This window comes from Myotis yumanensis, unplaced genomic scaffold (assembly GCF_028538775.1).
Source record: "Myotis yumanensis isolate MYYU_CA2020_CCGP unplaced genomic scaffold, mMyoYum1.0.hap1 SCAF_11, whole genome shotgun sequence".
Lineage (NCBI taxonomy): Eukaryota > Metazoa > Chordata > Mammalia > Chiroptera > Vespertilionidae > Myotis > Myotis yumanensis.
The window spans coordinates 43,476,554-43,490,499 of NW_027223762.1; the positions used below are offsets into that span (position 1 = coordinate 43,476,554).

General features: G+C 56.0%; 1 protein-coding gene across 4 annotated transcripts in view; it reads right to left on the reverse strand.

Annotated features, from left to right (window-relative positions):
* SFXN5 (sideroflexin 5) overlaps positions 1-13,946 on the reverse strand; it is a 104,044-nt gene that overhangs the window by 37,685 nt on the left and 52,413 nt on the right. For all 4 annotated transcript variants that reach the window (XM_070429470.1, XM_070429467.1, XM_070429469.1 and 1 more), the window contains 4 exons: positions 13,326-13,379; positions 12,293-12,349; positions 10,931-10,996; positions 85-175 (listed from right to left, as the gene is read on the reverse strand). In XM_070429470.1, coding sequence (XP_070285571.1) covers positions 85-175; positions 10,931-10,996; positions 12,293-12,349; positions 13,326-13,379 — 268 coding nt within the window. The remainder of the gene's footprint in view (positions 1-84; positions 176-10,930; positions 10,997-12,292; positions 12,350-13,325; positions 13,380-13,946) is intronic.

Below are 13,946 nucleotides of genomic sequence, written 5' to 3' on the forward strand. Positions count from 1 at the left end.
CATGCACACGTATGTGTGCACGCACACGCACACGCACATGCACACGCACACACATGCAGATGCTCAGCACTGCGCAGGTCTTACCTACGGCGGGGAAGGGCACAAATCTCTGGACGAGAAGGCGGGTGGCCGGGGTGAACTTGTTGGCTTTCTGAACCAAGACATTAAGGCCCACCTTGAAAAGAGAAAACAGAAAAAGTGCATGGTGCTACAGCCGCCTGAGGGAGGAAGGGGGCAGGCTGGGGGGAGAGTGAGGGGCGCCATCTTCCCCTGCAGTCGTCCCCCAGACCCTCGATTGCAGAACTGCAGTGCGGCTGTTTAAAGCATCACTGCCCTGTCATCTCAGGTAACCAGCTCCTAGGGAAAGAGAGAGGTAAAGCGTCAGCTGTGCGCACGCGCGCACACACACACACACACACACACACACACACACATACACACACATACACAAACACATACACACACACATGGCCTCTCTGAGGAGGGGAAAAGTGAAGGTGGGGTGGTTTCTGTTGCAAATAAATGCAGTGTAGGACCCCCTTATTCCCGGTCTCTAAGCACCACATTTCTGAGGCTCCGCTGTGAGCCCAGGCACGGGCCTGGCCAGACCATGAGGTCTCAGGAGAGTGAGGTCCATGCACCTGCCCACAGGTGCCTGCAGAGCCCAGCAGAGCAGCCCAGGGCAGGGCATGGGTGCGGAAGGGGTTTCAGTGGGCATCCTGGGCTCCCTGCTTGTCTTCACTCAGACCGCAGCTCCCCTCACCCGGCCCAGGACACCAGAGCCCCTGGCCTTCGCCTTGGGCTCTCCCACTCCAGTTCACCCCCATCCTGCCCTTCGTCTTTCTAGAACACAGGTCCAATCACATTCACCACCACCCACTCCTCCCCATGATCTGTGCAAGAAGGTACCATCTCCATGCAGCAGTCTTGGCCTCCATGACCTCAACTACCCACGCCCCCAGCCACCCAGGTTCTCCTTCTGTGAGTGCAGGTTACTGCTTATCAGATGCTGCATGAGACTCCTGGCCTCAGGGCCTTTGCACATACTGGTCCCTATGCCAGGGATGGCTTCCTTCCTCTACTCAGTCCACACCTCCAATCTCCACCTCCAGTGGCACTTACTACAGTGGGAGTAAATGAGCTTTAAACCCTTAGTCATAAAGTCTCTTAAGCCTTGCCTCGGTTTCCTTGTCTGTAAAAAGGGACAACACCTACAGCATCCCAGGGCTGTTAGGAGAATGTATATAAGTGTTTCGCGTAAGAGGCCTCAATAAACTAAGCTCCATAAGAATGATGTCGCCTCTCCCTGGCAGGAAGTCCCTGCCCTGCACATCACGAGTCCCTCCTCCCCAGCACTCAGAATGCCGCTCACGGGTGTGATGTTCCCGCCAGGCTGGGAGGGAGGCACTGTTTCTTTTTTATCTTCGTATGCCCAGCACTTAAGGCGGTGAATGGCACGTAGTGCACGCTGAGTACACGGTGACTGAGGATTAAACCCAGGAACCAATAAAGAGATGAGTGGGTGATCAGCCACAGGAAGAGGAGGGAAGGAGGGAAGATAGTCCAGGCAGAGGAACAGGGCCTTTGGGTGGGGAAAACAGCATAGGCACAGGCATGGGGAGAGAGAAAGCAAGATGCATATGGCCAGGAGACAGGTGTGCAGAGGCCTCTGCTCCCCACGGAGGCCAGAGCCAGCCCTGCCCTGTGGGTTATTCCTGGCCTGAGGCAGGGGCGGGGGAGGAGTCCTAGGGCTGCCTGCTCTGGTCTGGCACACCTATTGGCTCAGCAGACCACCTGCACCCACAGCCCTGGCCCTAGCTTCAACCTCCTGCATTGTTGGGGAAGGTGCTTAGCCTTGGGAGGCCTCCAGGGCTGCTGGGTGTCTGCAGCAGTCAAAGAAGAGCGCAGCAGAGACGGTCCAGGGACCCAGGAAGACAGCAAGTGCCAGCCAGCCAGCCCTCGGCTGGCCCAGGGCCCCACAGAGCCAGAGGGCTGCCAGGCAAAAGCCCAGCCTGGGCTCCTGGGTGCCTGGCCTCCCTTGGAAGCCTCAAGCTGGTGCTCAGAGTCCAATCCTTGTCCTCTGCTTGTTCAAGGGATGCTGGGATGCTGGGAGGCACGGCAGCTTGGACACGTTTTAGTGGGCGGCGGAGCAGCCTGGGAGCTGCCACATACACTGGGCCCTGATGCCCTGCTTCAAGGCTGCCCCTGCCCGAGATGGACCTCATCAAGCCCAGTTCTCCCAGCTCCCAGCAGCCAGTGACTGTCAATTCTGTGACTCAAATGGTGCCCTCCCCCCGAAATACCAGGGAATATGTTCCTACGGAACGTAGAGAGGGAAAGTGTGGAGGGTATGAGGAGATGCCCGGCAACTCACTTCACGTGAAATATCTCAACTAAACCCCACTACAAGGCTTTTGTTTTTTTTATTTGTTGTCATTGTTAATCCTCACCTGAGGATATTTTCCCATTGATATTTTAGAGAGAGTGGAAGGGAAGAGGAGGAGGAGAAGGAGGAGGAGGAGGAGGAGGAGGAGGAGGAGGAGGAGGAGGAGGAGGGGGAGGAGAAAGAGAAAGAGAAATCAATGTGGAGAGACACACCAATTGGTCGCCTCCTACATGGGCCCTGACCAGGGCTGGAGATTGAGACTGCAACTGAGGTATGTGCCCTTGATCTGAATTGAACTTGGGACCCTTCAGTCCAGGGGCTGACGCTCTATCCACTGAACCAAACCGGCTAGGGCCCCACTTCAAGGCTTTTAGATAGGGCGTTACCCCCTCCTTACAGATTCAGAGAAGTTCAGACAGGTTCAGGTTCAGAGAGGTTAAGTAATTTTGTCCAAGGACAGACAGCTATTAGGAGGCAGGTGAAGCTAGGATTGAACCCGGGGACTGCTAATTCCAAAGCTGTGTTCTTAACCACTGTGCTACAGTTCAGCCTTGACTTACGAGTGTCCCGACTAATGAGTTTTTCGAGATACGAGCCGTCTCTCAGCCGATTTTTTGCTTTGAGTTGCGAGCTAAAATTCGGGTTACGAGCCAGCTTCAGATACCCCACCGCTAGTTGGCGCAGCGAACTTCACAGTGAACGCCACAACATCAGCTCAGCATCACGTGTCTCACTTATTCACTTTAATGATTTGACATACGAGTAATTTGAGTTAAGAGCTCGGTCACAGAACGAATTAAACTCGTAAGTCAAGGCCCCACTGTATTTAATTTCCAATTGTCTCGCACCTCAATGAGGAGTGCTTTAATGCCTGACATGCCAATTAATGGCTGTTTGCACAGGAAAGCCCCCCTGAAAAGACAAGCTTGGGGCTGGGGCCCCGAGGAGTGGAAGGGGGAAGGCTGAGCTCTTGGACTCCCCACCCCAAACTAGAAATCAGAAGGTCTGCGTTCAAAACACTCACATTCATTTGGAACGAGGCAGAGTGTGAGAGGAGTGGGGAGCAGGAGCCCTCCAAGAAGCCAGCAGGGAGCTTGCGGGCAGGCAGGGCTGGGGTATGGTCCAGGGCAGGAGGAATAGGGGCCTCAGTTGTAGCAACATTCAGACTTGCCTTCTACCCTCAAACCTTCCCCTCCCTGGCTAGGATGGCACAGTCCAGAGTGACTGGCCCAGCCTGTCTCCCGCACCCCACATGGGAGCCCAGGGTGGAGAGGAGGAAAGGAGAGAGAGCCATGCTGGGGGCCCAGGTCCCTTCCAGCCTTCCCTTCCCCAAAGCCAACCAGAATCTCCCCAACACAGACTGGGTAAGACACACACACATACATACACACACACACGCACACACACACACGTTTCTGAGAGCATGGCCAACAGGCGCATGCCCAGGAAAGGGGCTGGGGACCGGCATAGCTGGGAGAAGGCCTGGGCTCCTTCCTGGGCATGGATAATGGGCGGGTGGCAGACCGGCATGAACACAGGGAAGGCAAGTGGCCACTCACACCATCGGCTCCTACAGCCCCCAACACAGGCCCTACGGTCCCAGCAGCGAGGATGGGCACAGCCCAGGAGAGAGCCAGGGTGGGCTGCAGACCGGGGGTTGGGAGCCCGTCTGTTCTGGTTTCTTGGGGCCCTTTGGCCTGGAACATTTGGTGGAGCCCATTAAAATTAAAAAGCCAAGTGGCTGGTGGCTCTGAATGCCAGCTCGTTTTCCCTGGCATGGTGGGTCCTGTTTAAGGGAACCAGCTGGCATTAATGGCACACAACTCATCACGAACAGCAGCTAGCGATCAGAAAAATCTGAGCTAATAATCGGGTTTGGGAAAGATAATGAGATATGGAACCATCGCTGCTGAGGGTCCCCTCGGGTCTGTTTTAACAGCCTCCAAATAAGCCACCAAGTAGAAATTAACCAAACAGGGGCTCCATTTGGGCGGAGGGGAAAACAAACAGGGTGTGGGTTTTGCACAAGAATTCGCATGTGGCCAGCAGCCGGGGATCCTGGGAGAAGCCAGAAGCAGGACATCAGCAAAGGCCTGAGGAAGCAGTGGGCCTTCTCTGGCCACTTCTCGCCAAGCTCCCGCTCTCGGGCTGGTGACTTTGCCATGGCAACTGGCGGGAGCAGAGCAAGAGGAGGGAAGACTGGCTTCCTGGCAATCCCACGGTGGGGACTGACCAGCTCCAAGACCTGGGGTGGGGTGGGAGCCCCATGACACAGACCTTCAATGTCATGACCTATGTGGCTATTAGCTGGCTCCTTAAGTATCAGGGCCTTGCCAGGCCAACATCAGCCTAAGTTCAAGGCCAGCAGGGAACACCGGCTGGGGCTTGAGCAATGCATGCAGCCTTCTCTCACCCAGCCTGTGTCCTCTCCTCCAGCCCATACATCTGATCCCCATGGGATGCCTCTGTTCCAAGGGGCTTCAGGCATTCCACCTTCACACACCCCAGAGGAAGGTTGCCTTGCTCTTCCTCACCCACGCCGGTTCCTCTCCCATTCCCAGCTCACTCCTCATGCCGGAGACCTATGTGTCTTCCCCGAGAAGAGCCTCTTCCACCCCACATCCAGCCCGTCCTGCAGAGCTACCTGTTCCATTTCCTGGACGCCTGGCACGTGGCTGCTCCTCTCTCTCTGCTCCCACCACTTAGCCAAAGCAGCAGGCTCCCTAGACGACTGCCCACCTTCTAGCTCAGCTCCCTGCTTCCCCTCTCGCCCCGCTCCAATCCACTACACCAGCATGTCAAACGCAAAGGCTAACACGGGCCAAATAAACGAGGCATGCGACCCGTGGGCCGCAAGTTTGACATGCTTGCAGCCAGAGTGACCTCCTAAATATGGCTGTCAACTTGCATTAGCCTTTCCATGGCTTCTTGTTGCAATTATACACACGCACAGCTTCACGGGACGGCCTGGCCTTGCTTGCAAGGCTCCAGCCACCTCACCATTGCCCCTGCTCCTCTGATGAGCCAGTTTTCTCTCATTCTCTCCATCCCTCCTTCCCTGCCCCACCCCGATCTCTATCTCCCCAGGGCCTCCAAGCACTGCCCTTCCTTGGACCTCTTCCTTCCTTATACCTATCGTGGTCTCCAAGTACCTGTTTATTTACCTTCTTAAAATGTTGTAAAATCAAAGTAATACGTGTGTAGGATTTAAAAACGGAATTTCACAGAAATGGTTTTACTTGTGGACTCTACTAAACATCCATCTCTCCTGATAGGCCCGAAGCACTGGGCTCAGAGCCTCTGTCTCTCTCATTCCTCACTGAACTCCTGCCTGGTGAAACGAGCAGGTGCTTAATCAATGCTCCTAGGATATACCAAGTGAGTGATTTCTGAAAGAGGAGGGGACAGCGAAGAGCCACAAGGAGACTTGCCCTGTGCAGGCACGGCTGTCCACCTCAGGGGACAGCTCTCCCAGTGCTGGATGCTGCATACGCGGGTCTAAGTCCACCTGCGTGGACGGCTCATCCACTCCACCAGGAGGAGGGTCCTGGAGGGGCGGCCCCAGGCCATGAGGCTTCTGGAAGGGAGATGCCTGACTGAGCCCTGAGGGGTGAGTAGGATGCAGCCAGGTTAGAAGGAAGGGTTCAGCAGGCTGCAGAGAGGGCTCTGTGGACTCACGGAGCTTGCCATCGGGGGTCCCAGGGCCCCTGGAGAAAAATAGGAGGGGGCACGCCTGGAAGGAGGGATGGCCTGAGGTCAGAATCTGCATCCACTCTCAGGTGGTGGAAAGTAACGTACCAAGTGGTCAGGAGTGTGGTGGGTGCTGGAGGGCACTGGCTCGGGCAGGTCAAAGACTCTTTGAGGTACCAAAACCTCCCACCAGATGGCGCTCACTGTAGCATAAACTTGGTAACAAAGTGGCCCCTGACCCTCTAATTTGCCTGCAACCCGAGCGGGTCTGTTGCTTGGCAGCAGGCTCAGGAGCAAAGGGCCACGTGGCTGGGTCAGCGTCAGGTACAGGTTAAAACAGCAGTCGGCTCCTGCTGTGCCTGAGAGGCTTGTTTGCTAGTTACACTGACCAGACCTGACCCCGGAACCATAACCCACAGAGACCCGCTGGCCACCTGCTGGGAAACCAAATCCATCAGACCCCTTCCACGTAGGAGGGGACACCACACCGTCCTCCCTAGAATAGATACAGTGCTGACAGTCATGTCAGAGCCCCCACTGCCCGGGTCGCCATCTGTGGGCTTCTGGAACACTTCAGATTATGACACAGGGTCCATGCGATGGGCCCTCGACTCAGAAGCCAGTCCTAGTGACAGCAGCAAGACAACAGTCTGACCCAGGATGCTGGCCCCTCCGTCAGGCCCAGAGAAGAACAGCAAGGCCTGAGGTACACCCTGGACCACAGAGAACACCCCTGACCACAGAGAACACCTGAGGTGCACCCTGGACCCCAGAGCCAGCCAGGTGCATCTTGCAGGGGCAGAGCACCCTGTGAACGAGGGACAAATGCATGTAGCTGACTTGACTCTGGCCAGAACACACAGGCCCGGGAGCCAAGTACACAGGTGAGCAGAGGGTCTAACCCTGGTATCACTAAACAGCCTCTCAAACATTTTCCTCCATTCCCCACTGTTCTCGGGGCCCTGGGGAGGGACTTGTCTACCTGGGGTCACAGTGAGTTCCTTCAGCCTGGAAGCTGAGAACACTGCTTGGATTTTCCGGCCTCCTTATGCCACGGGGGAGCAGGAAGAGAAGGGCCCGTGTTAGGAGAATGGTGTGTAAGCCTGGGTTTGAATCCCAGCTCTGCCACTGACTTCCCCTGTGTCTCAGTTTCCTCATTTGTAAAATGGAGATGGACGCTGACATAGCACCTGGCATTCCGTCAGTGTTAGCCACTGTGATTACTTCCCTGTCTGACTATCATGGGGACATGGAGTAGGCAATAGGAACCGAGAGGGGGCGGGGTTCAGCCCAGGGATCCCCCTTATCCTCCAGTGTCTAGCAGTAAACGTTAACAGACATCACTACACCCTCTACAGAAATGACCCCCAGGGCCCAGGCCCTTTGGGAATGGAGGTCAGTGTTGCCCCAAAAGGGAAAGTCCTCAGCCAGCTAAGACCTGGCTTGGGGGGAGGGTTTGAGGATCAGACATGAAGTAACTCTCATACTCTGGCTCCATTAACCAGCTCCTGGCTGGACGTCAGCCCTGAGCCTTCCTCTTCAGCCCCAGGACCACTCTCATCCCAGACCCTGCGTCCATGAAGGCAGTCCATCTGCTGGGCCTGCCAGCCCCCTTCTGCCTGCACCCCCAGCAACGCCATGGTCCTGCGCCCAGGTAGGGGTGCCTGGCATGGCACTACAGTACTCCGTGACCCCCTGCTCGTCCCCCTGTTTCATCACCTCATCACCTCATCACCTCGTCACCATCACTCTGCACATCATAGCCACTCATTTTCTGGTTTCCTCCCGCTGTGCCCTCTCTGTGGAACTCACAGCCCTGCCTTCGCCTCTCTCTGGTCTGTCCTGTAACCGTCAGCCCTGTGTAAATGAGGGGTCCCATGCCTGCGTCCCACACCCAAGGGGTCGCCTTCATTATAATTCTGGTTTTATCACAGAACATCCCAGCTTTCCCTCTCGGCATCTTGCAGGACACACCAGTCTGTGCATCTGCATCAGTGTCTGCAAAGTGCTCACACACATGCACCCCTCAGGGACTGAGTGGGTCGCCCTCATGCAGCCGGGTCACGGGGGCTGACCACCAAGGGCTCAACACCAACTCCCGACTAACACACAGCGAGGGTCGGTGGAGGCTTCCTTTGTTAACAGACAGCAAACTTATTCTCGAACAAGCAGCCAGACACTGAGCTATTTCGAGGGTTCACCAAAAGGCTGGAACCCCGCACTGGAGGTCCTGCAACCAGCATGAGACTTCACTTCCGGGGCATGCAAACTGGGGCTCTCTGAATCTGGGGGGTGCTGGCCAAGGTCACGGGCTCCCGTGAGAGGGGAAAGGGCTCTGCAGGGCCCAGAGAGGAGGCTGGACTCCCGGGGCCTGGCCTCCACTGCAGCTCGTCCCCGGTCCCTGGGATCTGCCCTCGGCCTGTCAGCCCGTCCACGCGGCTGCTTGTAGGGACTCGTTTTAATTAATGCCAGAGCTGGGCCAACCACCGGGGCCCTGACACTTGTTTGCAGGTCATCTCCTCCTAACAGGCTCGCCCTGGGAGGGGATTTGTCACTAATTGAAGCAGAGATCAGTTAATGAGGCCGCGGGGCCTGGGGTTCCAGAGAACAAGGGAAAGGAAAATAAAATAAAGCCTCTTTCTTCGGCGGTTTTGTGATTTACACACACAAAAGAGAAGCAAGCGAGCTGCAGATTTTCCAAGTCAGAAACTCCACTCCATCTGCCGGAGTTAGACCCTCGCTGTGTGAAGACGGCGGGCGGAGGGCCGCCGCTGCTGGGACTCGGATCAGAGTGAGAGGGGCCTCCCGAGGCCGCAATCAATCAGCGGCCTAATTAACAAGTATTTATGGAGCGGTGCTGCATGCCCCCCTCTGGGGAGAAGACACAGGGCCGTCCCTTTTAACTGGTAATCCAGTGGAACAATGAGAGGACAGGGCATGGGGTATCGCCAAGCGCGTGTGAAGGACAGAAGTTTCTAGAACTTGTGGCGGGGAGAACGGTGCGGGCTGGCGTGGTTGGGGAAAGCTTCTTCGAGGTCTCTGCAGCTGGTGGGGAGGAGGAGGGAGGCACAGGCACAGCCCCTGGGGGCCAGGGTAGCCCAGGGTGAGGTCCCCAGGCCCTAGGGTGAGACCCTGCCTCTGAGAGCCCTGGAGGACCCCAAGTCCCTGGGAACTCTGGGAGGCGTGGGCCTCAGAATCTCCTCCCCACACCTGGGCTGCCTCTGGCCCTGGGAAGTGGTTGGGATGGAAGGACTGAGGGCCCCTGGGGCGAGACAGCAGGACTGGGGTGCAGGGCCTGGGCCCCGGCCTGCAGGAGGAGGACGTCCCCCAGGACAGTGATCCTTCCTCTCAAGCCCGCCCCAACCAGAGCCACTCAGCATTCTCCCACGTGGCTTCTCCTTCCAGCTCGCCACCCCACCTCACCCTTCAATCTCAGAGAGGCAAAGTGGGATTTTCAAGTTGTGAAACGAGGCTGAGCCATCAGCTCCTCTTGTCATAAGGGAAGAGGAGGTGACACCGGCAAGGAAGAGGTGACAGAGCCCCTTCCTGTCTCTCACAAGAGCCCTGACCTTGGCCAGCAACCCCCACACAATCAGGGATCCCCAATCTGTATGACCCCAACCAAATGGTCTCATCTAGGTCACAGGTGGGTTAGCAGCCTCCTGGCCAGCTCCCGGGGCAGAGTTGGCAATGCCTTGGGATGAGACATACGGATTCAGGGAAGGAGAACGCTCTTGGTCATGAAATGGGGACACCCCCCCCCCCCACACACACACACAACAGCTCTTTGGTCTACGTGGGAGTGGAGTAAATGAGGCCATTTCAGAAGAGCCCCAATCCCAACTTTAGGAGAACAGTGAAGTAGAGGATGGGTCAGTGCCTTTTCATGAACAATTGTGATATTTATTTAATGACATGGGAGGGGATGAGGAAACTGGGTTTCACAAAAAGATTATTATATGTGAATGTTTTTTATTTGAATTTTCTAATTTCCCTCCTACAGTTGCATGTATTTATTGCTTAATGAATAAAATAACGAAGTTGTGAAGTGAGGGTTGCCCCAGAGTCAGCCACAGGAGAGCACCCAGCCAGGTCGAGAGAGGACCAGACAGGAGCAAGGGTGCGCTCCCGGGGGCGGGGCGGGGACCCAGGCCGGGGGGCATGTAGCCAAGGTCCTGGGAGCGTGAGCTTCCGTTCTGGCTCTGGCCTCGGCCCTTCGCAGTGTCACCTGCCCTCTTACCTCACCTGGGATCCAACCTTAGGCTCACACAGTTGGCAAACCTCCCCTACTTAATCGCTGCTCTATCCTCAAAGTCCTGTGGGCTCTAAATGAGCTATTGCCTCTGTCTTGAGGAACTTACAGGCCTCCAGGAGGGACTGGACATGTGACCACATGACCAAGGCTACGGAGGTGGGACAACAGTGTCCCAGGGGCTCAGGCAAAGAGCAAAGGGCAGCTGGCATTTGGGCCAACCTCGTGCATCATTCCAGAGGCCCTCGCCGCCTGCATCAGCCGCGCTCCTGAGTGTGAGGACCAGCTCCGCTGAGGAGAGCGCCAGGCAAAGCCGGCCTCTAGGGACAGATGTGTGCCCTCAGCTGCAGTGGGCGGCCCTTCCCATCACCCGTAGGCACCACCGCACCCCCCGCCTGCTCTCTGACACCGGAATCACCAGCTTATGCTCTCCCTATCAAAGTGTCACCAAGTCTACTCTTTTCTGCCTCGAAAGCCAGTCCTGATAGCCCGCCCACAGAAGCCTGTCTCCCATGCCCCTTGCCTGGGTCTGACCCTCAGACAAGGTCTGGCCCGAGATGCTGGGGGCGGGGGCGGGGGCGGGGGGGGGAGGGCTTACTCACAGCGATGGAGACGGCACTGATGACAGCTCCTAGGTAGCCCTGGATGAACTTGGATGCAGGTGAAGGCTGGAAGGCAAGAGACAGGAGTTCAGGTCCACTGGGTGCCCACACTTTGCCAATAGTCCCAGCCAGCAAGGGGCATTCCTGCCTCCAAGATGGGAGGGTCGGGTGAGAAGGAAGAGGTCCCTCTGGAAGCCAGAAGGACCCCAGACACCCCCAGTGCAGTTCTAAATATGTAAATACGAGGCAGCACTGTCCAGGGAGATGCCGAAGGCCCCCTGCACTCTGCCCTGTCCTAACAAGGTCACTGGAAGACACTGCTGGCGGGAGGTAGAGAACAGCAAGGATCAAATGGGTCACTCATGGCTGCGCAAGCAGAACCAGTTTAGGACGACCACATGGTGTGAGCGGGCGTCTGGCCCTGGAGCACTTCCTGGCTAGACATGGCGGGGTCAGGGCTGGCTCCAGCCTGGCTGGCGCTCACAGGCTTTGTCGACCCAGGTAGCAGCTGTGCTTCCAGGCAATAGATGACAGTTGCTCAATATTTCTAGAGGAAAATGCACCTCAAATTGCAATGCAGAAAATTAGGAAAGAGCCGAAGAACTTGCCTTTATACACCACAATGGGAGATGCTTGGTTTAAGGTAAACGGGAGCTGAACAAGCAGAGATGTACGTGTGTGAAGCATACGAGCGAGACATGGACTGAAGGCTTAGATGGGGAGAGTGTGTGTATTCAAGATATTAGGCCCCAAAGTATTACCCCCTCAGGCCAGCACACACCCTCTCCTACCCAAACTGGCAGCCCACCCCCCAAGGGGACCTAGACCCCACCTCCCCTCTGCCTGCCTTTGGACCAAACACCGAGAGAACTGACAGGGGGAAAAGCAGCCTCGCCAGTGCAGCAGGGCCCAGCCCCTTCTTGACAGCAGAAGGGTGACTGGGCCTCCATGGTGAGTTCTCCCCAGAAGGGCAGGAGGGGAGAAGGTAACAGTCCCTGCAGAGCCAGCATCCCTCACCCTCTGCAACCAATAGTCTGGGGGCAGCAAAGCAGCTTCCAAGGAAGCTTGAGAAAGCTGTAGGGAAATTCGGTTCCCTCTGGCTGAGGCTGTCCAGGTCCAACATCCGTATAAGAGCCGCCCACAGGGAATTCTGGAGCCAGTGGAGCTGATCCCTGTCGCTGCCCCCCGACTCCCATGTTACAGGTCTTCTTCACGTCACATGGACAGTCCCTCCCAGCAGTGTAAATAAGGTGCCTACAGGAGGGCAGTGCTTAGCCAAACGAGTGGTGTGACGCATTGCAGGGAGGATGAAGGGCGCCCCAGCCTGAAGCCCACCACTGGAGGGTGGTCTGTGGCACTCACCTTGGTAGCGTTGCGGTTTGCATAGTTGACACAAGCGTTGTGGCTCTGGTTCAGCCACTGAAAGGCAAGGGGGGAGAGGAGAAGTCAGGGAAGTTGTGTTCACCTCCCTGGAAGCCAGGCCAGGGCCCTGGGAGGCCACACACCTTCAGAAAGACCTGAGTTGCTAGCTCATGGTGGGTCCATCCGTCCCACTATTACCATGACCAACTGTCCACTTTGCCCGGGACTGTGCCAGGTTTAGCACTGAACGTCCGCAGCCTTGGGACACCCCCAGCTCCTGGCAAACCAGGACACTGGTTCTGCCCACCCCGGCAGTCCAACTTGCTCCAGAGACAGTGCCTCTTCCAAAATTATGCCCTAAATGGACCCCCTGCCTTTGCCTCGTCCTCCTTATTACATTACTTACTGGACAGAGGCGGACATTTAGGCCCCTGGAATGACTGACAGCCCTGAACCTCTTTCAAAAACATCCCAGCCCCATGTCTTGCACCACCTGCCGTGCCCAGACACCAGCACTGTTGGAGTTGTGCTCAGGGAAGACTGACATTCTCTCCTGAAGACTGACAGGTTTTCTTCCTTCCCCTCTTTCTCTGCAGACACACACACACACACACACACACACACACACACCAACTACTGTCAGAGAGCCACACCCAGACGCTCTTTAAGAGCAGAGACCAGGGTCCGTGATGCCTTGTCACCCAGCTCCCTACCTTGGGGTTGGGGTGCATTTACCTTCCCCACAGATTTGGGCGAGGCTGATGTCAAAGAGGCTGTGGGCCTCGAGGTCACTGGCCATGGGACCAGCAACCGAGGGACAGAGTGGGCTGAGGGCACCAGCCCAGCCCTCGTCCTTCTCGCAAAGGAGAAAGAAGACCGGGGCTTCTCCCAGTAGCTTCTGGGTTGGGGAGAGGTGCGAAATGGGGTGATTTCCCCAAGGGGCATGGGTGGGAGAGGAGACGCCAAGGCCAGGAGTTCTAACCAGTACCTGTTGGGCCCTCCCTCAGGAGACTGTTTGCCAGGAGGCTCTTACCTGCCAGAAGACCGTGGATGCCAGTGTCTGGTTGGGCAAAAGGAGACCGACCACCTGAGAGAAAGAGAGAGAGAGGAAAGGCTGAAAAAGGCAAAAGAAACACCCTACACTTTTGCAAAGAAAAATTAAACAGCCACGAATAAGAGCAAGCTGAATCTGCACAGACTGATATGGACGATGTGTTCATACAACCTGCTGCCCGTAGCGAGACTGTGCATGATGAAAAAACCCAAGCTGCAGCGTCGTATTACAGCACAGTCCCATTTTTTTTTTAAAGAAAAACATCTTATATAAAACCATATACACAAACACACATACACATCTCTAAGCATGAAGAAAAAGCTGTGGCACAGCATGTAGGTCTGGTTACACAGGACTTCCTCACATTCTTGAATATTTCTGCATTCTTTTTAACAGTTGACAGGCATTCTGTTCATAATTGGTGGGCAGGGGAACAATAAAACAAACAAGCAAACTAAACACCATCACTTCTGCCCAGCGTACCCGGCTCCTCCACACTCCAGCCACCCAGCAGGATTTTGTGAGGATTCAATAGAACTCATTTCAAAGGCCTTACGTGCTTTACAAATACAAGCTGGTGGAATTTATATGTTATCACTG